The sequence below is a fragment of the Salminus brasiliensis genome, chromosome 20 (genome assembly GCF_030463535.1).
Source record: "Salminus brasiliensis chromosome 20, fSalBra1.hap2, whole genome shotgun sequence".
Lineage (NCBI taxonomy): Eukaryota > Metazoa > Chordata > Actinopteri > Characiformes > Bryconidae > Salminus > Salminus brasiliensis.
Genome location: NC_132897.1, coordinates 20,005,505 through 20,027,948, shown reverse-complemented (window position 1 = coordinate 20,027,948; position 22,444 = coordinate 20,005,505). Strand labels below are relative to the sequence as shown.

Below are 22,444 nucleotides of genomic sequence, written 5' to 3'. Positions count from 1 at the left end.
TGATGGTAAACGACCTTAAGGTCTAAATGTCACTAAAACTAAGTCATGATATAGTCAAATACTCTGCATTGCAATTTGCCTTTTCCTGGCACAGGTACATTAGGTGATAAGACCTTCTCTCAGTTGTGTCCCGTCTCCAAGACTTGACCACAGAGTCATAAATCAAACTAGGCCTGTAGTGAGTATCACCTCGGCATCAGCAGGCATTCGAGCAGTTCGGGTCAAGGTTGGTTTAAAAAGATGAATGCTTCTTGTCCTTAATGAATAACCAATAGTCGCATGCACTCTTAAAAATAAAGGAGCCTCAACTGGTTGTTTAAGCGATGCCAATGAACCATGTTTGGTTCCATAAATAAATAAATAAATAAATAAATAAATAAAATCATGTTTGTAATAGAGAAATGTGATTAAGCATTAAGCGATAATTAATGTGTTATTAAATGATCCCGGTGTACGTTCTGTTTAAACTCTTGAAGGACCAATAATAAAGACCAATAGAGACGCCTTTCTGGGTTTCAGCAATGAGTGACAAGTCACTCTGACTGTTGCTGAAGGATCTGCAACACAGATACTCCACATATCCGCCAGTCCAAATTCCTTACTCCAATTCATGTAAGGATCCTTCCATGGCTATTATTTCATCTTTCACTGCAGTGCTAAATGACCTACAAATATAAGGCCAAGTTACAACACTACAAATCAGCAGAGGCCCAAAGACTCCATTACTGCAATCATAGAAGCCACACTCCACTATAAATCTCACTATAGTCATAGTCTTAATGCAAACACACTCCCTCTCTCTCTGCTGAAGGACCCGTTGCAGTGCTGCAGTGCCTTATTTAGATAAAGCCTGAGCGTGTGTAGATAAGATAACTAGTTCAGGGTAATCAAAGCAGAGCGTTGAGGGGACAGGGACTACTTACGACTGCTTTATCTACATACAGCTACTTAATGTGCCTATCCACGGATTAGGTATGCACTGCAGACTGGCTGCCTTTGTGGCTGCATTGTGCACGAGTGATTGACAAGGGATGGACCAGAATGGTCAAGTGGCTTAAGCTTAGTGCCATATCTTGGGAACTTGAGGCAGATAACAGCTCTAGTAAGGCTTTGATTCTAAGTAAGGCTAAACATGCGGTTTTAAGATTTTACCACAGCTCAGGACGGGATGGTGCTTTACCATAGCAGGGTTAATGCTATGCCATCATATGCCACTTTTGTTTTTATGTACCATCAGCCCAGAACCTTGCAAGTCATTTGTCGTTGGACACACCCATCACAATGTCCGAGTATGGCTTGAATGAACTGTGTGAAAGACTACAGACTACAGAATACTGCAGCTCAACAACTATGCAAAACAAACTGTGGCCATTCAGACAGATGTGGCTATAATGAAGGTAGCAGCTGTCTGGTAACGTCTGGTGTGTGTGTGTGTGTGTGGTGGGGTGAGGTACAGAATGAACAGTGTTCATTAGCATGTCTATTAAAGTGCAGGGCTGCAGGGCAGGATTAGCTGCACCATTGCTCACACTCAACCTGCTGCCAACCACACAAGCATAGACAGAGGCAGAGGATGGACCCTGACACCAGTTAATGAAGGTTTTCTCCTCTTTAAAACTGTCCACCCCGACAACTCGCAGACAAATGCAAACGAGTGCCAACTTCCAACATCGCTTACTCCCAAGCAGATAACAAGACAAGGTCTGCACTAGCTGTGGAGTGACAGGTTAGAGCTGCAGTAAGATTATCAGACTTTTCCCCCCATCTTTATCACCTGCTTTTTAGCGTTGTACAGTCCGAAACCAGAGCGAGTGACTCATTTTCATTGGGGGGGGGTCTGTATTATGATTTTACAACTGTACAGCGTGGTCCAGAAGCTCGCTTGGCCGGCTGCTGGGGCAACTGTCCATTGCGGTTTGGAGGGCCGCCGGAGTGACGTGAGTGATGCTGCATTGCAGCTCTGAATTTTTTTTCGGGCCCACTGCTGTAGTGGGTCTACGTCGCAGAGGGTTTTTTATTATTTGATTGTTTGATTTCCCTGATCATTTTACAGGTACTAAATTGATGTTATCATTATTGGCATTTTATAAACATCTTTGGAGACAATATTGCTGTACTTGCGGTCTGTTGCCTGCCAGAAAAGAAAACGCAAGCCAAAATAAAGTCACTCAAACCCTAACCTTTTTATCCCCCTCGTGCTTTACAGTTGTTTTACAGTCCATGCTATCTGTTGTAGTCTCAGTTTCCTCAGCATGGTGTGTGTGTGTACTGTGTAGGAGATGCATGCAGTGCAGTCAGTGTGTGACTGATAGAGGCAGCTATTGTTACTAATGGATCGGAGATGTCACGATGACAGTGTTTCTGTCCGATCAATGAGGATTCCATATCCAGTGCTTTACTCACTTGCAGGAACACACTATTCATGATGCATTCTCACAGTGTAAATTTCACTCCCACCACACACACACACACACACACACACACACAGGCACGCAAACACAAAAATAAGACTTCTTCCATGTCCCAGCACCCTGAGTCCTGAAACAAAGGTGGGTCACACGCACGTCCAACTGCAGCCCTTATTTCCCAGAGGCTTCATCTATGTATGCTCGCACACACAGATAGAGAGAGTGGGGGTGGGGGCAAAGGGATAAAAGAGGGTAAGAAAACGACTCCTCCAAGCAAACAGAGGAGAAGAGCACATCTGTAAACTGATCAAACTGGTGTAAAAACATGAGAATGAAAGAGGAAAGGAGCAAGACGAGGAGAAACAGGAGGGGAAGAGGAAGGAGAAAGGCGTGGAGGATAATTAGAGATAAACAGGCCGCTGATGTGAGGGACTACTGTGCACAAGTGTTCTATTAACACACATCATATTGTTAGGTCAACCACATCCAGGCTGGAGGAATCCAAAAAAAGCAGGCCCAAAAAAAGAGCAGAGGACTGGCCTACTGGCCTCACTCTGCCTCTGTGTGAGTGTGTGTGTGTGTATTTAAATAACTGAATCAGACACAGTAGGTAAACCACAAAACCGTTCCACTTTACCCTCCCTATAAATGGAGATAAGGTTAATGACTGTCTGCACCCTTCATTTTAAATGTGACTAAAGCGCTAACCAGAGGCATTTGTTCTCCTTCATACCCTCTGAACACAAAGCGTGCTTCGATTTGAAGAAATGTTTAAAATGGTAAAGAACCAGTGAAGCACTTGAATGTTCAACCTGTGCCTTTACTTAAGCACCCTAAAAAACCCTTATAGCCAAATAAAATCAAAAAAGAATCATCGGATCAAAGGAAATACGGTTACAGAAGCCTTTTGTAAAAGAGAAGTTTGTGAAGAAGCATTTTAAAATGTAGAAAACTTCATCATGAAGTGAAAATTGTACCTCACTAAAATGTTTTTCCTGGAACCGCGCATCCAAGCCAAGAACCATTCTGGAAGCGTTTCTTTTGAACAATGCTGGAGGACGTGTAGTGTAATAGGGTAAGGGACTTGGCTGGACGATGGATACATTTACAGATACAGACACACTGTATGTCCAAATGTTTGTGAACACCCCTACTTTAGGTTGCACAGACTGCTGACCCACGTGCAAATACACTCACACAGTTTGCCCAGTCCCTGTAGAGAAGTACTGCCAATAGTACAGGACTCTCTGAAGCAGATAAACATGAACCTATTGGCACCATGCCCAATACCAGGCGCAAAGTAAAGGGGTATAAAGTCCCCCAGCATGGCTGGTGTTCCTTCCAATACTTTTGAGATAAGTTGGGGAGTTGGGGATGAGGTACTCCGCAATCTAGTAGAAAGTCTTCTTCCCTGGACAGTAGAGATAGTTAATTCAACAAAAGCAGGATAAACTCTTTTGAATAATTTTACTTCAGCAGAAGAAATGAATGAGCAGATGTCCAAATACTTTTGTCCATATAGTATAGCTGCACTGAAATCCCATACACGCCAAAGTTATTCGATTAAACTATGTGTATAACCCAGATCCAGGTCCAGGACTGGAAACTGGAAAGTCAAGGTCCATATTTGCATACTCCTGCTATATATGGAACATTAGAGGTATGAGGAAAATACTGACATATCAAATAATCATGATATTATGTTTTGCAATACTGTATTGATTATTTTTTAATGAATCGTTTATGTTTTAAAGATTGGTGTCAGACAGGGATTCTGTTTGTGATGCTGTGTTTCTATAATCAATATATAAAAAGTATGACAAAGAAATATACAGAATACAAATAATAACAACAATAATATATAAAAAGCAAATATAACATCACAATATTTTGCTTTGTTTTGGCATTATACTCAATAACAACAACAAACGATACCAACAACAACAACAACCACCACCACAAACCAACAACTCAGAGCTGTGCAGAGCTGTGTCTATTAGTTACTGCATTACAACAAGGTCAGCCTGAACAGGTCAACCATTACTGGGTAAGCTTGAGGTCCAGCCAATTACAGAAGGTCAATCAATCTGGATTTATTACTGCAGATTTGTACTAGATTTCAATTCACTATTCCTGTCAGTAATCCCCAAGTAAAACTAATCCAGCTCAAAAAGTGCCTACTTTCTCAAATCCTCCAGGTGAGACTCACAAATTCATACAAGCAGTCAAGGTCAGAAAATCAAACGACCCTGCGCAGATATTCCTTTCAGCTTCTTTAGACAGGCAATCTGTTACAGGCTGAGTCACTGTGTCACTGATCTCACACTGCAGGCCATTCAGCTGTCCGGACAAAGGATACAAAAGTAGCAGTGATGCTGAACACCATGTGCTAGGGTTGGTCAGGGCCCACTAAAGTCAGTATATCACACTCACTACAAAGAAATAGTTGAACGTGGCAGAAGACCTTCTGAACTGAACTGACACCAGCTCAGAACCAAGACACTTTTACACCACATTAACATACACACAAATAACTTCTTCCTCATACATGCTCAAAAAAACCCTGTCTACGTAAACTAGTCACCAAACCTACACACACACGCGCGCGCGCGTATTCAAGCTCAGAGCTCAAAAGCTGCTGGTGATGATATTAATATTGATTCTGAACGGTCAGAAGGTTTTCATCTCCGAGTCGTAAGCCTGAGTAAAAACACATTATTTCCAGCAGCATCGTTCTTCATTCGAGGGTTACGGGCTCCCAGCGTGAGTCATTTAAAGGTGAGTGTCTCTGGACATAAACTGAGACATTATTCAACAACTCACTGGTGCACACGAGTATGCGTGTGTTTAAGGGGCTGTGTGTGTGAGAACACAGGGCTGACCTTTCTCATAAACAGCTGCATTCTCTACGGGGTACACACAGGCCTCAGAGTCCTCTCTGAACTCCCTGCAGCACTCACACGCTACTGTGTGTGTGTGTGTGTGTGAAACGAGTAGGGGGTGGTGAAGCAAGAGAGAAGAGCACAGACCAGAAGGGGTGACCACAAGCCAGTGAAAGACAGAGAATACCATAGGACATAATGAGTCACTTCGTATGTAGGAGGAATGTACAGTTTACAGCATCAAGGCAAAGTGAAAGAGCGCATGTATTCAAACAAAGTGCTGTATGTGTGCCCACTGCGCCCACGTTAATGAGATACAAGCAGCAGCAGCAGCAGCATTAGCCAACCATATTAATAGCAGTAGATACTCCAGTTAGCAATGTCTAGGTGGTCCAGAGCCATTATCTGTCTCTCAAATGTGAAAGAGGTAGATGTTCTGGCTATCATATCAATATTTTGGTGGCGCTATCAAATCAAATTTAATAGTGGAGGGAAGCTCCAGCTTGAAAGGCCTGGTGGCCCACAGAGATTATCCAAATGATCAAATGTAATAGCAGTAGATGGTCTGATTAACACAATTATGGTGGTCCAAAGGCACTAGTCTATTGAAATTAGTCTACCAGAAGCAGACTCTGCAGTTACCAAAGTTCTGGTGCTTCCTCCAGTGAACATAGTATTGATGGTCCAGAGCAGGGGTGGGCAATATGACACGATATTTTATTGAATGTGGGATAAATTGTGTTATCGTCATACACAGCATGCTTTAAGATAGTCCTTTTTCTAAGCAGTCCAACCTAGAAGATGCTCCAGAGAGCAACATTTGTGGGTGTTCAAAGGCATTACCAAATGTATTAGCAGCAGAAGCGCTGGAAATGTTTGGTGGTCCAGAAACACTAGCAATAAATAGTATAGTTAGCAAAACAGTGGCGGTCCTGATGCATTATTAATCCAATTTTAATAGCAGCAGACGTAAAGTATGAACCTTCCTCGGTGGACATTCAATCCAAACAAACCAAAGCACTTTTAAAAATCTAGTATGTCACCCAGCAGGCCTGCGAAAGTGTGGTACTTCATCCTAGTCAGCATCCCTTACAGACACACACACCTCCATATGGACAGCCAGTGTAAAGAAGCTGATGATCTTGCAGTCTTTCGCACTAAATCAGGCCTGATGAGCGAATGGCATTTTGGCTCTTCACCTGGACAGCCTCATAAAACACAATGACAGTGCTGTAGCCTCTTCCCTGAGACGGAGATTGGCCCTAACACAGAATTGCTCTCAGCATCACTTCCACTCTGCCGTGCTGCACTACCTACATATGCGTCTCGGCATTTCCCGGGCTATCCGGAGATAAATTGCACTGTCCGGGCTAAAAATATATATGATGCTTCTCCTCAGCAAATGGGTTTGCTCAGCTAAGCAACTCTCCCAAGACTGCTCCCGGACAAGCCAGGCGGAATAAACGTAGGGGTCTTAAAAAAAACAAAACAACAACAACAAAAAAGACTGTGACAGGCAGTAGGAAAGTGAAGAGTCAGGGTACTAGCGTGTGCTTGTCTCCGATTTCTTTTGACACAGTCCGGCTGTGCAGCTTCAGGCCTACACCTGTACAGAACTCAACCAGCCAAGCTCGAATGCTTTTCTGAGGAATGATCCCACTGGGCCATTGAGCTGACCCAGATTTCCCAGCAGTGCAACATCCTACTGAGACGCAAGGTTTTGTCCTTGATGAGGGTGGACGGCCACTGCAGAGGTACAAAATACAGGCACAAATTGTTCTATTGCATACACTCATTAGTTTAGACATAAGGGGCTGTTTACAGGCCCAGACTAAGCCTATACCTAGATTATTTTTTATGGTGAATACGAACCATTGAAGAACCACTGGCATATTCATTTAAAATCAATGCTTGGGTAACCAGCCTTATTTGACCACAGCATTATACATAGGTTTGCCATATTTCCAGGTGGACAGCATTCAACCAGTGCATAAGTAGCTTATTTATGGCGCACACTGACCCAAAAGTGTTTATTACTGTTCCCTGTCAGACAATGTAGGGGGTACTAGTAACGTCAGGAGTAAAACGAGCTGTAAAAGATGTGAAATTACATGTGTACCACAGAACACTGGCAAAAACGGGAGTTCCTGTTGTATTTGGGACTGCAACGTCAAATGCACTTCAGTACAGAATAGGTTAGTTTTAAGCCTCTCTCATTTTATATGCACCAACTCACATCGGCCAGCTCGGTTTTAGTGCATCACTCTGGAGAGCGCTTTTTGTACTTTTATTTTTAAGGGTGTAGCCTAACATATGAAGCTTATTAACAGTACACACAGATATTCCAAAGACACCATGGATCCCTCCCAGCAATTGATTCCACTAAACGAAGCTGGATCAGAAGCCAAATGGCATTTCTGCAGCAGTGTGGGTACTTAGCTCGAAACGAATCTAGCATGTACAATGATGCCTGCCAAACTTTCCGAGATTAATAGCTCATCTATTGATTTATCATACCTCTAAAACTAAACTCGAGCTGTAGCAGCCAAATCGACCCAACAGTCCACAGATCTCACATACGAGTAAAGAGCAGGCTGTCTCCGTGCTTCATCGTCTCTGTTGTGGGTGACCTTTTCTGAATCCTACTGAGGAGTTTTAACACAATTCAAGCATACAGCCTCACACGTATATTAGCTCACTGCACTCTCTGCACGCAGAGAAAACAGACATTCATCTGGATGAGTCTGAAGGGAGTGAGTATACAGTAGGTAGACAGCTTTGGGCTCGAGTTTCCATTAGAGAGGAATTCATAAGTCACGTGGCTATTGTGGGGTCCCTACACATTTATCAACAGATGAGAACCCTGCAGGGTATGAAATATGCGCTGCTTGATGTGCAAGATCAAGTCTGTCCCAACAAAAGCTGGAATGCTTCAATTTCACTAAATCCCAAGATGTTAGAGACTGAGCATTTAGTCAGCGGCCTGGTAGGCTCAGTATGAGGCAATGACGCTGGCATCAAAACATTGAAAGAAATAGGGATGAATAATTGTTAAAGCGTCTCCACATCGTCCTCTCTGGGGTTCCAGCGTTTCCAGAGGAGTCCCTTTCCACCCAGTCATTGTAAAACAGCATGGACATTGCCATGCAATAGACTGTACAAACTGTACACTTCTGTGCAGAGGCTCCTAAAAGGTCTGCATTGCTTTCCCTATGCCTATATCATAATCATGTGTAGGGTGACCCCCCTTATGTCCATCAACTAGGGCTACAGATTGGAACAGACATAGCCTACTAACCTGATACTTCATGATACACAACATGCCACGATCTGACGAGATGGACGAAACAATCAGTGGTGGCACATTACGAAAACCTTACCATCAAATCTGAGCACTGCACTCAATCCACTCAACCGGGACTCGTGCCATGCCGGCAATGACCCGTGCAGGTGGTCAGTGTCCTAGCAGTGCTAATGCTATGTGAGACATGCTCAGAAAAGCATGTCTAGCGACCACACCGATGACGAATGCCATCATACTCCCCAGCCCTACTATCCATCAGTCCATCAGCTTAAGGGTGTCTGATACCTGGCTAATCCCTGCTTATGCACATCTTGCGTAACATTCCTCAGCGCGCTCCTCAAGACTTTACCCCTCTGCCTCTGACTAGTTCACCGGCCAAATGGCTTCGTTTCACTCCTAAACAGATGAAAATCCAGCAGCAGCACAACCAGCAGAGCCAGACCCGCTGCTTTTCGCTTATTCACGCTGCCCTCATCTCCTCACAGCGCAGAGGAGAGGCGCGCATAGCCGACGGCTCCTGCGCGCACAACGTGAACCGTTCACCTGTACCGCTCACTGCAGGGCTAACGGTCGACACAGCCGCATGAGCTAAACGGTAACTTACAGTTTACACAACACACACACACACACACACACACACACACACGACTCTAATGTCCGTGAATGACTTACTCGCTGGTTCTTGGCGTTGTTCATGGCGTTAGCAGCCTCGCTCCGGTGAAGCGGCGAACTCTCAGACCTCCACAAGCACACTCCGGGATGTCTTCAGTGAGAGACCCATCAGCTGCAGGGCTCGGTAGCATGGACACACCGAGAGATGGACCGCGCCGTGTGTCTGTGTGTGTGTGTGTGCGTGTGTGCGCGTGTGTGCACGGAGGGCTGCATTTAGCCAAGCCCACAACAGCTACCGAGTGGCTCTCCACCGCAGTGGAGCTCACACGAGGAGGCGTGTGTGTGTGTGTGTGTGTGTGTGTGTGCATGCGTAGTCCAGCCTTTCAGAGTGGTGAGCACTAGCCTGCACTAGGGGTTACAACTTAATGCCAAGTTGGTTTAAAGGCAGTTATGGTGCCTTTGAGGAACCAGTGGTCACCCCCCCAGTGGAAACCCGCCCCCCCCCATTACATCACTGTGCTAACAATAGCTGGGCATGCTCAACGGGAACCCAGTTGCTTCTGCCATTTAAACCAGTGAGAGCTTCTTTGGTAACCCTGGTTAAGGTTACTGTTCCTCGCTGGCTGCCCAGTTCTACACTAGTCTTTACTTTCTGATACTGAGATCACTCCTTTGCATATCAGCCAATACCGAAACCTCCCAAACTTTATGCAAATTAGGGCCATTTCTAATAGAGAGGTCCTCTCCAGCCCATCATGCTCAAAGATCCCAACCACTCTACAGCCACACAGAAAGTGTGTGCTATTTTAGGCTACTACAGGCTGCCATTGTTAATAGAGTGGTAATCGTAGTGCTCTAGAATGGCACAAAAATATGCAATATTGCCATCGTTGATTAATAAAAGTCCCTAAATGTCCCTAAATTTAGCCATGTCACTCCACTGCTGCGTTCTCTCCACTGGCTTCCTGTAGCTGCCCGCATCAGATTTAAAACCCTGACGCTGGCCTACAAAGCCAAGAACGGACCAGCCCCTCCGTATCTAATGGCAATGGTCAAAAGCCGATCCGCACCAAGAGCCCTTCGAGCTTCAAGTACGGCTCGGCTCGACCCACCATCCCTCAAAATCCGCGGAAGACAAGCGTCCAGGCTTTTTTCTGTCCTGGCACCAAAGTGGTGAACGAGCTGCCCCTGGATGTCAGAACGGCCGAGTCGCTCGCTGTCTTCAAACGCAGACTGAAGACCCACCTCTTCAGAGAGTACTTGGACGAATAGTTCTATGGTCGCCTTATTGTATTGTGTTTAGCAATGTCTAAGCTTGGAGGTATCTTTTGTATTAGTCTATTCTAACTAGCTGAGGTTTTCTTGGGTAAATAGCAAAGCACTTTGTAAGTCGCTCTGGATAAGAGCGTCTGCTAAATGCCGTAAATGTAAATGTAAATGTAAAAGTTTGTTACAGGCAATGGCCACGTAAAATGCAATGGCCACGTAAAATGCAATGGCCACGTCAGGTGTTATTGATACGTGTAGCACATCACCTTAAGACTCTGCTAGACTGCTAGACTGCAGGGCAGTGGTGGCTCAGCGGTTAGAGTGCCGGGATATCGATAACAGGGTTGTGGGTTCGTTGGGCCCTTGAGCAAGGCCCTTTACCCTCTCTGCTCCCCGGGCGCTGGAGTTGGCTGCCCACCGCTTTGGGTGTGTGTGTGTGTGTGTGTGTGAGTGTGTGTTCACTACCACAGATGGGTTAAATGCGGAGGACACATGTCACTGTACAGTGACAAATACGTGCACCTTTACCTTTTTATGAGGTTGGTTACGGGTTGTTATGCGACCAGACCAGACCAGACCTTTCCAATGTCCACAAAAGGGGAGCTCAAAAGCGAAAGCCGGGGACGCCAGCAGGTACCTGTGCTGGGCTAAAAGCAAGTGGATTTTCCCTTTCTCTTTTCTCCTACAATCACTATACCACACCAAAGAGAAAAAAAGAATACACAAACTAGGGATGCGCACATCCATTACTCAGTAAAAAACATGTTTTATAGTTTTTATAAACTCCAATTACAGGCAATACAAGTCAATTGATTTATAAATTTGAGCGTGAGTAAAGTCACGTCAAACTATCAATCAACAATAAACAATTAACCAGTAATTGTACAGCACTGCAAAAATTGTGTAGTTCACAAAGCACATACTGGCACATTATCTTACGCAAAAGAAGACACAGACAAGGTCGGTCACTGCCGATTATGTTAGTAGCAGAGTAATCTGCAGATTATTTAACAGTAAATTGAGTAATCGAGTTTTAAATAAGGCCAAAAAATAAAAAAGGGGCTTTAGTGAGCAATAATAAACTGTGCTCATGCTTTCAGAGATTTCATTAGCAAGTGGGAAAGGTGATTAATGGTAACAGAATGTGCACCCTATTACCACCTTTAATTTAAATCTGTATGAATAAAGATTACTAGGATTAATGGTAAAAGCCAAATCAAAAAATAAATAATTAAGCAAGTCACTCTGTACCAGATTAGGCCCTCACTCCTGTGTTAAAGCTAATGCTCTTGACAAAAAGCTCTCAAAACCACCAAACAGATGACATGCAGTAATCGAATTTTGTAATTCTACTTCTAATGTCAGCAGCCTGCTTTATGCGTTCTCTATGGTGAGTCTCTGATCTGCCTTAATCACAGTCCCACCTGCCCGGTTGTCTGATCAGGGGGCATCTGGAGACTGGAGGCTGCCAGGGAGCTGACAGACTTGTACCCAGATTAAGACGCTTCTGACGGGCTCGGCCAGGAGCAACAGCAGGCACCATTCAGCCTGGTGGAAAATGGCAGGGTGGGCCAGTATTGGAGGGATGAGTCCCAAATGGCTCTGTGTGGTGGTCCAAGACGTGGCAGTAATGGAGGGTATTATTCAATTAGAATGATGTCAGAAAGCGTGCACTGTGTAGGTCGTGAAACAGAGAGCAGATCGATCTGACTGTTGTTGCGTTTTGGATGTTTGTGTTTTCTTTGCTTTTTTTGCCAATAAATATTTCAACAACAAATGAGGTAAGAGAGAGAAACGGGAGCGTAGGTGAGCGAGAGGTGTTTTGCTTGGGCAGTGTTATAAGAGAGTGTGGGTGAGAGTGGGAGTGAAGAGCAGAGAAAACAAAAAGATGGACAAAAAGATGGACCACAGAGGGGAACGCAGTGCTTTGCACAAATCGAACAAGAGGAGAGGTGAGATGACAGAGAAAGATGAAACGCTGGAGAAGAGCCAATCAAACAGTGCGAACCAGTGGGCCGAGCTGGTGAGGCTTCAAACGTTCAGAGTTTTGCAAACACTCACACACCCCCTAAATAACCCTACAGCCTGTTAACTCTGAGGCACGGTTAAAAAAAAAAACTACAGCACTTGGAAAATGGTTTTCTAAGAATCTATGCCCATTGGTACAGTAATAGGATCTGTTTGTGAACAGCTGCACTATTACACATAGCTGTGGACCACGAGGAGGGGGAGAAAGTGGGTGCATGCAAGTTATGCACTTGTTTATATGTGTGGCACATTCTTAAAAGGTGGCAATCAAAGGTGAAAGTCGTGCATCTTTTCAAACTGCTGGTAACACAATAGCAATACTAGAGGATGCCAATTCTGTTACATTAGCTGACAGGCACCTATGTCAGTGGAGAGAGGACCATCTTGTAGGCCTATCTTGAGTCAGCAAGGCCACTTACCATCTCTCGGACTCCTGGTCATGTGGCATCACCAGGGATTGAACTTGCAATCTCTTAGATCTTAGATCACTAAACCACTCTGGGGCCACATCAATACATGATTCACTGGAGACCTGTACTGAAACCATTGAATTCAATGGTTCCTTAGAGAGGCTAGTTATGTTATGGCGTTGCTTCAATTACCATCATTGTTATTAGAAAACCGCAGTATTACAGAATACATATTCCAAGATCAATCGAATTCAAAGTGTAGGATCCAGAGCAGGGGGACAAAAAGTCCGAAGCCAAGAACAGTCCTGGATATGAACATATACAACATAAACATATGAACGCCCATAAAGGCACCATACGTTTTCATGCAAACAGAGGAGCTATACCAAGCTGTTCCTTCAGCCACACCGATACACAGACCAATAAGACATAAATGTAACCAATATCAAAAAACCTTTGCATGCAAGTCATGGACCATGTTTCTAACAAAATGTGAGGTCATGGGACAACTCTGGCATTGGTATTTGATCTATGTATCTACTTACCATCTCTGCCTGTCTGTATCTATTTCTATGCTGTTTACTTCCTGACTGGGGGGGAAAAAAGGGTCATTCTCCAAACAAACTAAATCTCGTTTCCCATCTTAAAGAAGTCAGTCTCAGGACATCTTCCTTCCTTCACATACACATCAGATTCAAAACCGTGCCTCCTTCTGCTTCATGTTTTGTCACGAAATGATCTTAACAATTGCATTGTTTTTCGTGGCCTGTTGCTTTTACATCTTCGGCTTTCTGCATGAATTATGTAACTGCCGTTTGTTTCCTGGGAGGGGAGGGACGGGAAATATGTTTAATGCTTTTTCACCACTAATCAGCTGGGTGCAGACTGGGTCATGAGCTATGATCACCACAACAACAGACACTCAAAACAGCAATGGAACATTAAGGCTGCTTATTAAATTACACAGATTACGCTACAGAGAAACTCCCATTTAGGGGACTGAATACCAAGCATTTCGGGATGCTTTTAGATTCACGACATTTCATACGTGTGACAGGCTTTTACTAGTTGGGCTATAGCGTAAGAATTAATGACAGAAGAAAGCTTGTGTTTTTAGCACAAATGGATATAAAGCAGAGCATCTAGTGGAGCACCTCAGAACACAAACATAACCAGTACCACCAGCTGAACATGGTGTGCTTCAATCAATGTGTTGTGTAAAAAAGCCTTCGGGGGAAATTGATTTTTTCATTACAACAACAAACAAACCAACACAACCCATGACGGGAATGAGTAAAATCAATTAGTCATGAACGAGTGCAGACAATTACACTAGCGAGAGTAATAAACCAACATGGAACCAAATTCCACAAGCCAATATCGAACCTGGAAGTCTCCAAGATTAAGATTGATCCAAAACTTATAGTGAAAAGCAACTTTAATGGTGCTCGCAAACGGCAAAACTATTTAGCCCAAGCCTAGGCTTAATTTAGAAAAACAGCTCATGATGTGCAATTGCAAACAGCGACAGGATGAAGTTAACTGAACTGCAAATGCAGGCTACTGTCCACTATGCTAAACATTTGCCAATTGCTGTCACATCTATGAAGGAGGATAGCCAAGGAACGAGCTAAGCTATGAAGTCAATGACAGCTCAGCCCTCTGCTTATCCATCCAGAGCCAATGAGAGCTATGCTTCTTCTTTATCCAGCAGCACAGTAAGCTGGTCTAACCTACAGATTTCCCTGAGATGCCACTTTCTTGCAGAAGGCAATGGTCTTTTTGTCTTTTTGGCGAAGGTGTACACTCCTTGATTTCTAAATGGTTCCGTCCACCACATATCATTGAACCCCAGGTGGATCCAAAGGTTGACCTGGATCCAAATTAAATGCTGATGGTGCTATAATCTTTTAAGGACTGCTCATGTTGGAAAAAGGACAGGCTGTTCTCTAAAGCCCCCCATTTCTTTTTCTATTTTAACAACTCCCATATCATCTATTGAGCTGGCTATCTGTCCCACAGCGGGATGCTTCACCAGACTGAAGTACGTGCTAAAAGGTCCCACTACGTCACTCTCAACAAGGGGGCTTCACAAAGGAGGCAAACGCTGTAATTCAATAGGCTTCATGCGTACCAGTCCAAAAAGTAGCCCGCTTTAATTGGGACTCCCCTCTGAAACATCCTTGGGCCCTTCCAATTAAAGCAACTACAGAAAGGTAGAATTACATCATCTCCTCTGAGGGTCCGTTCCACTGACCTCACCAGACGGAAGTAGGAACAAGCAGGGCCTCTCAGCACCTTCCAAATGAAGAAAAGTGCTTTTCGCAGACCCATATGCTCCCAAGAGCCATGGCCACACTGGCAGCAGCAGGATCGATGAGGCTGGAGGCTGACACAGCTTAACCATGCACAGGGGAAATGCGTTTACACTAAGGGAAGCCATAAATCTAATGGAACCATTTAGTGATAATGCAAGACATGAAGCACTAGGCTGAGGCACATCCATCTTGCAGGTACTGACAGACATCTGAGAGCTGGAACAGAATGAACTGCTGCTCCTCTGCAGGGAGGTGAAGTATTAGGTAATACTGGGGTTTCAGGTTTTGCAATGCGCAATAACATAGTCAGACATTATCTAAAATTGTGATCTACACGGCTAAAATTATATTACATTACGCAATTCGTTTTGCCTAGCACAAACAGACAATGAGATCACTGCAGAACATTAAGCACATCTGTCATATTTGGGTACTTTTGGACAGATGGCCGATTCACATTTTACAACACAGTCAACATTCTTATCTATTTTAATATCCCAAGTGCAGACTTTGCAAAGCACAGCAAGTCTAAAGTGATACATTTGGAATGATTCACTACTTAACGTTCGGCCAAATAAAGCACTGGCCATTTGTATATGGACAAAACTGTCATACAGATAAAGTGAGAATGTGCTGGGCAGCTCAGACAGCTCATACATGTGTTCGTCCAGCACTCCTCACAACCCATGGTGGACCAGGTGGACAAGGGCTTCTCTTCAACCTTATCTGATAAGTTAAGGATGCCACACTTTAACAATGGCCTCCCTGGAGAGCAGCCAGGAGGTTACAGTCAGTCAGACAACACTGATGATGAACAAACACCGTAGAACATATTATCACCAAAGTGTTGCAACACCCCTCCCCAACCACCAGCACCAACACCCCTTCTCTTGAGAGTCCGAGGTGAAGAAATCGCTCAGGCTGGTGCCAAAACACCCCCCCTCCCCCCTACTGTTTCGTCCGGCCCTCCATCCAACACTAGCACCACAAGGTGCGATTCAATTACACAGCTGAGCAGGCAAGCAGAGAGACCTGGGAGGGGTAGGTCAGCACATAAGCAACCATGCCTGGGCTCAGCATGAAGTCACCAGGTCCAAATTTCCTTCCGAGTTTCCTTTTATTCATCTGGAAAATGAGGAAGAAAAAGCCTGTGGTTTGTTCTTATTATGTTTGTTTATCTTTAGCTTAGAGCAGCTGACTATGTTCTGTCACGGGAAGCTTGGATAAATTAAAGTGATTGCTTTCCCACCCAGACACACTCCTTTCAGATACAACAACAGTACATGAAGTCATGTACACACCACTTTACATATACAGCTGCTTACATGTACAAAGAAAACAACTGTCCTGACACTAATACAGCAAGGAAGAGGAAAAAAAGGCTATCTGAGGTGTAATAACACCAGGTCTACCACACTGCAGTGTTTGTACAAGTTGTAGTTTATGACATATCCTGACATGCATGCATAGACCTCGTAGAGTGGTGTATATAATGGAGAACGCTGGTATAAATTACTACAGTTTTAAGCAGCTATGACTTTTTGTAGCTCTAGCTCACACTAAGGGAGCTCTGGCCCAACAGAAGCTTATTGGTGTACAGAGGAAGCCTGAGGAAAGCTAAGGTAGGCTGCCTTGTTTGTGCCAGGTTTGGATAGGAGGTCCAGGAATGGAGAAGCAGGACTCAGCCCGAACGCTTGCCGGGAGCTTTGCGGTCTCTTCCAACGCACTGGCTCCTGGGTTGCTGTTTTTCAAAGGAAGCTGGCTCAAGTCGAGGCATTTGGCTGGTTCCTTTGCACAGACTGTCCTTTCAGCCCCACTCTGACCACGCCAGAGCCCAGGCCAGGGACACAGGGGGCTGGGAAGGGGCGTGGGTGACCGAACACAATGCCCTCTTTCTCCAGCAGCCCTTGCCTCCCAAACATCCCACCTCACAGGCAGGGAGCAAGAAGTGCCAGAAGTTGCTTGCAGCAAGTGGATTCGGTCACAAAGAGTTAGTCACATTTACATCACAACCCAGCAAACAAGAAGTCAAACAGGAAGAATTAAAGTCAAAACAAACAAGACGGTAATTGACAGAATATTTGCGTAGGTACTGAAGTGATGAATACATTCTCCCCTGTTATTCTATGGGATGCAAGGCACCTACAAAAGTCTTTTAGCGTGGTATGATGAACAAACTAAAGCTACTCAAACACCGTTGCAGCTGAACCAGCAGTGAGGTGAAACATGCTGACAGAAATATGCAGTTCTTGCATGTGCAGAATGACCTCAATAATTACAAGCCTTGCAAAAAGTGTTCAAGTAAGCATTAATAACTAATTAATAAAAATATGACTATTTATTTATGAAATACATTACAAACCGTAATGTACCGCACGTGAGTAAAATACACCTTCTTCAAATAAAAGGTCCAATTTTATTACCCTGATTACCCTAACTGAAAAAACCTAGGGGGCATAGATAGGTCACAGTCCAAGGTGCATTAAAGATCTCTGTTTCTCATTGACGTTCAAATGCTCCTGGCTGGAGGGCTGGAGGATTGGGAGTAATTCCCTCTTTCTGGGTTGGAAATCTTCATTTCATCACCCTACCAGAGATAAAGTGCTAATCCGTCCAATCGAACACACTCTCAAATAGCTTATCGACCAAAATAAGCAATTCGTCCATTTTCCCATTTTTTCCACCCATTCTTAGTCCTCAACTATAGCCAAGTACATCCCAAGAGACTCGGGTTAGGTGTAATCTCAAACCACACTGCGGACTGTGGAGCTTTGCTCCATCTAATCCTTCATCAGTACATCTGAGCACCAACAACAACAGAGGCAGGACCAACAGAGGCAATGCTCCAGGAGACTGCAGAGCTAAGGGGCAGTACCCCTGCTGAGCTGGACTCACACAGATCAGACTCTCATCCAGCTTCAGGAGGAATACTTGGAAAACACTTTCCTTGAAGACACAGAGGGGCTACTGTATCCGTACGGCCATTAGTCCATGTAAACAAGCCAAGCGCATAGAAAAGGAAATCTGATATTTTTATGAATGTGTGTGAAACGTTAACTGGAGGCACAAGTAGATGATAATCTACAGAATCTGCTATGGAATGTTGACAACAAACATGTAGCAAAATTCTAACCTGCATCTGGATGAATCTTGTAAGAAAATTGGAAGTTTTGGGAAGTTTCTTGATGATAACTCACACTGCAGGTTCGCTGTATACAGACAAACCCAACGATTTATATGCTGACAGTGCACAAAATTGAACAGTTAATCGGGCATAGCTTTCCCTCTCACATTTCAGGTATTTTGCAAATTTTGCAGTGTATGCCTGTCTTAAAATAGGTAGATAGGCGGGGTTTTTGCTATGGAGACATCCATTTACTTATCAGATCCAAAACGATCTGTACAGCATCTAATTAGAGATCAATATTTCAAGAAAATCCCATCTTGGCCCCACGTTTGGATGGCCATGCTAGAAGTGTGAAAATCAACATTTAGGCATTAAGTAATAGAGTAAGAGTTGCCAAGCTGAAAGGTGACAGGATGAGGACACAGCTGGTGGGTTTCCTGCTGAGGGTATCTACTGAAGAATATAGGGAAATGCACACTTCCTGGATTTGGACTCGAAATTCTAGACACCACATGTTGGACGTGTTAACAAAAACAACGACATGTAACACGACTACTCCAATACAAGCTCAATTCACTTAGACAAAGGGACAAATTCACTACCTATACATGGTAAATCATTCCTCAGGCAAACAATTACAGCTTCACCATTGTGGCAGCGAGTCTAAGGGTCTTCCGAAGCTCCCGAAAGCGTGGAAAAGTAATGTATATGCGGTTCAGCATTGGGTTAAGATGGGAAGCAAGGCATGACATCATTTCAGTCAAGAGCTGGGAGTCACACTCACTCTTCTTAACCACTTCCTGTTCCCATCACCCCTCTAGGCCAGCTGGGAATTGTGGCATTCCAACAACAAAAGGCTGCTCACAAAATGCGCTCCGTGAAGGAGGCAGGGGTCTCGTAAAATAAAGGCGAGAGCAGAAGGAGAATCTGGCTGCCTCTGTTCTGAGGAAGATCTATCCAAACCTGAATGGATCATCTGGCACAGAAATGCACACTCTTCCTACATCGCTCACAAAAGACTGCAGGTTCTCATCTCTACGGCACAGACCAGTAAATTACCCTGCTGCGGAGACTGCGGCTTCACAGTTTCATCTTTCTTGCTTGCTTTGTCAGCAAGGGCGAACACACGCTCTATTTGAAAGACTGACTTTAAGAAACAGGATAGATTCAAGCTCATTTATGGATTCCACCAACAAGGGAACCACTTAGATCCTGAGGTGAACTTATTGACAATGCGCTTATCTACCCATAGCCATTCGAAGAATTCCAGCTGAAACAGGAGCAAGGTTGTAAATGGGCTAAACACTAAGCCTGTGTAAAGAGACCCCTTTTTGTTCCGGAGGGTTTTAGTGTGTGGATGACTGAGATGATTTTATTAAGCCATGAAGTCTGTGAGCAAGTGGGCTGACTGTCAATCTGAAGAAAGCAAAATTCATGAGGCAAGCTCGGCACTGTGCCAGGGTTTTCCTCCCTCTTCTCCTCAGGATTCAACAGTGAACAAGTTGTTTTCTCACAGAAAGTCACAAACTGGGTCAAAGCTGACTTGACTTCTGCAGGCCGCTCCGGTATCACCTGAAAAATAGCCTAAAAAAAAAAGATTAGCATAAGCAACCAATACGAACCCGAGTGTCATTGCAGTGTCAGACAGATGCAGGGTCATGAAGCAGGTGTCTGCAGACAGTGTGAAAGCCAGACGGACCACCTGGCTGCTTGGTGTGGGGAACAGACTGAGGGCAACACCCTCAGTGGTGTAGTGTAGTGAAGTGTGATCTCAGCATGGGCGGATAAGAAAGGTGGGAGGGGTGGGGTGGGGTGGGGTGGGGCGAGAGGCCAATTGTGTACCCTGATCCAAAAACCACACCATGCAGAGCAGCAGTCTTATATTCAGAACACACAACAGCTTCAGCACCAGGGCCCCATCAGTTTCATAACCAGACGATCTAGGGTCATGTAGATAAACCTGCATATGATCTAAAAGCAGACAGGAAACACTTCATAGCTTGTGTTATTACTCATGTATGAGCAAGAATAGGTGATCTAATGGCAGCACTAGCTGCAAAGTGACACACCAGTGTGTTCACAGTTGTTTTTATGGAAAAGATCTCACAAGAAACTGAATACTTCCTTAAAACAACCATCATCAACCAACCAAAATCCAACCAGGGAGATCACAGATTTTTTTTTTTTTAACCCAAATCTCAGCAATTGGGCACGTACACACTCTCACATCACCCCCCAAGAGACCTTGCTTGGTGCCATATGTTAGGGCTGCAGCTGCATCTGCAGTCTCCAGTAAGGAGACGCACAGCTAGTAAAAGTCCTGGAGTTATACTAGAAGAAACCTCACCAGCTTCTCAAAGATTTTAGTGAATTCAGTGCAGTTCAGTCACTAACGTTCACTACCACCACCACCACCACCACCACATCACACAGCTGCCAAGGCAAAAAAATAAAACACCAAAATAAAAAGCCCACAGAAAGAGCTCTCACACCCAATGATTTCAGTCACCAGTTTAAAACACATGTTTATGTGACAGGACTTCACCACGACTTCCTTCACAGCACGACTACAGAATTATAGCTAGGACTGTAGGTCCCCTTTACCTGTAAACTCAGGGCAATCTGGCGGATGTACATCATGTTCAGGTCCTCTAAAATCCGTAGTTTCTCCTCCATGTCTACGAGTCTGTCTATCGGCATCATCCAGGAAAGAAAAGGAGTGAAAGTTTGAGGTCCCTCTGGTTCTGCTTCCTCCTCCTCCTCTTCTTCTTCAGACAGACAGTCAGTCAGTCCGTCTCGGAGGGGCGTTTTGATAGAGAACGAAGAGCCATGACTGCGGTCCACGGCGGTTGCTCACTTGATGAATCACCTGATAAAGACTGAGGGAAACCCCAAACGTATCCGCTGGACTCCAAAAGTTCCAGTTTGGGGTCGATCGTGTCGAAAAAGCGTGTTTTTGCTGCTTTTCTGCGAACAAAATATTTCAAAAGCGCTCAAACAGCGCTTCGCTTCCCGCCCGGAGCTCTCCTCGATGTTTTACAGGAGGAGGAGAAAGACGGGGAGTGAGTTTCTGCTACACTGGAGTTTTTAAAAATACTCAGCAGCGCAGAGTTAGACAGGTTCCCTCGCTTCCCCCTCTCTCTTACTGGCCTGTTCTGTCCTGTCCTTCAGCCTCCGTGCAGCCTGTGTGTGCGCGCGCGCGTTCGCTATGATGGCAGAGTCACACTACAAAAGAGCACTGACTCGCCTCCGCGTGCACGAGCGCAGTTTCAGCGCGCGCGTCTACGGCGTTCGAACACGAGAAGAGCGCGAGAGCAACGCCAACAAAAGGGCACCCATATAAACTGAGAAGCGAGCGAGAGAGAGAGGGGTGGGTGGGGGGGGGACGACCACCAGAACTGAGATTACACAGAGAAAACACAGAGAAAGAGAGTAAATAAAGTAAATACATCTGAGAGAAAACCGACGGCAAATGACAGGATCTGTAGCTACAACAGTGGAGGAAATGTGAAGGAGATAATCGTAAAGTACTGGAGAGAAAAGGAAAGAGGGGGAAAAGAAAGAAAGACTGGCTGAGAACAAACCCAACCCAAAGCCAGAAGCACAACTACTGAGGGTAGAGAAGGGCTACTTTTTGAAAACAAAAATAAGCCTGATTTACTGAGGAGGAAATGTGAAAACAAGAAGCCAAAGTCTGATTTATTAAGAAGAAAGTATGAAAGAAATAAGCAAATGTCTGATTTACTGACGAGAAAATGTCACAAGAATAAGCCAAAGTCTGAATAACTGAGAAGAAAGTATGAAAGAAATAAGTCTGAATAAGTCTCTGATTTATGGAGAAGGAAAGAAATAAGTGAAAGTCTGATTTACGGAGAAGAAAGTATGAAAGAAATAAGCGAAAGTCTGATTTACGGAGAAGAAAGTATGAAAGAAATAAGCGAAAGTCTGATTTACGTGGAAGAAAATATGAAAGAAATAAGCGAAAGTCTGATTTACGTGGAAGAAAATATGAAAGAAATAAGCGAAAGTCTGATTTACGGAGAAGAAAATATGAAAGAAATAAGCGAAAGTCTGATTTACGGAGAA

General features: G+C 44.4%; 1 protein-coding gene across 6 annotated transcripts in view; it reads right to left on the bottom strand.

The window, feature by feature from the left end:
• The window catches only part of rtkna (rhotekin a), a 79,427-nt gene that overhangs the window by 31,137 nt on the left and 25,846 nt on the right, over nucleotides 1–22,444 (bottom strand). The window contains exon 1 of one of the 6 annotated variants that reach the window (XM_072664808.1): nucleotides 20,963–21,512. The exons of 4 other annotated variants lie outside the window; for them this stretch is intronic. In XM_072664808.1, the coding sequence (XP_072520909.1) occupies nucleotides 20,963–21,061 (99 nt within the window). In that variant the 5' untranslated portion in view covers nucleotides 21,062–21,512. Of the gene's footprint in view, nucleotides 1–9,266; nucleotides 9,526–20,962; nucleotides 21,513–22,444 lie in introns of those variants that run through there. One more of the 6 variants, XM_072664810.1, reaches the window with a different exon arrangement.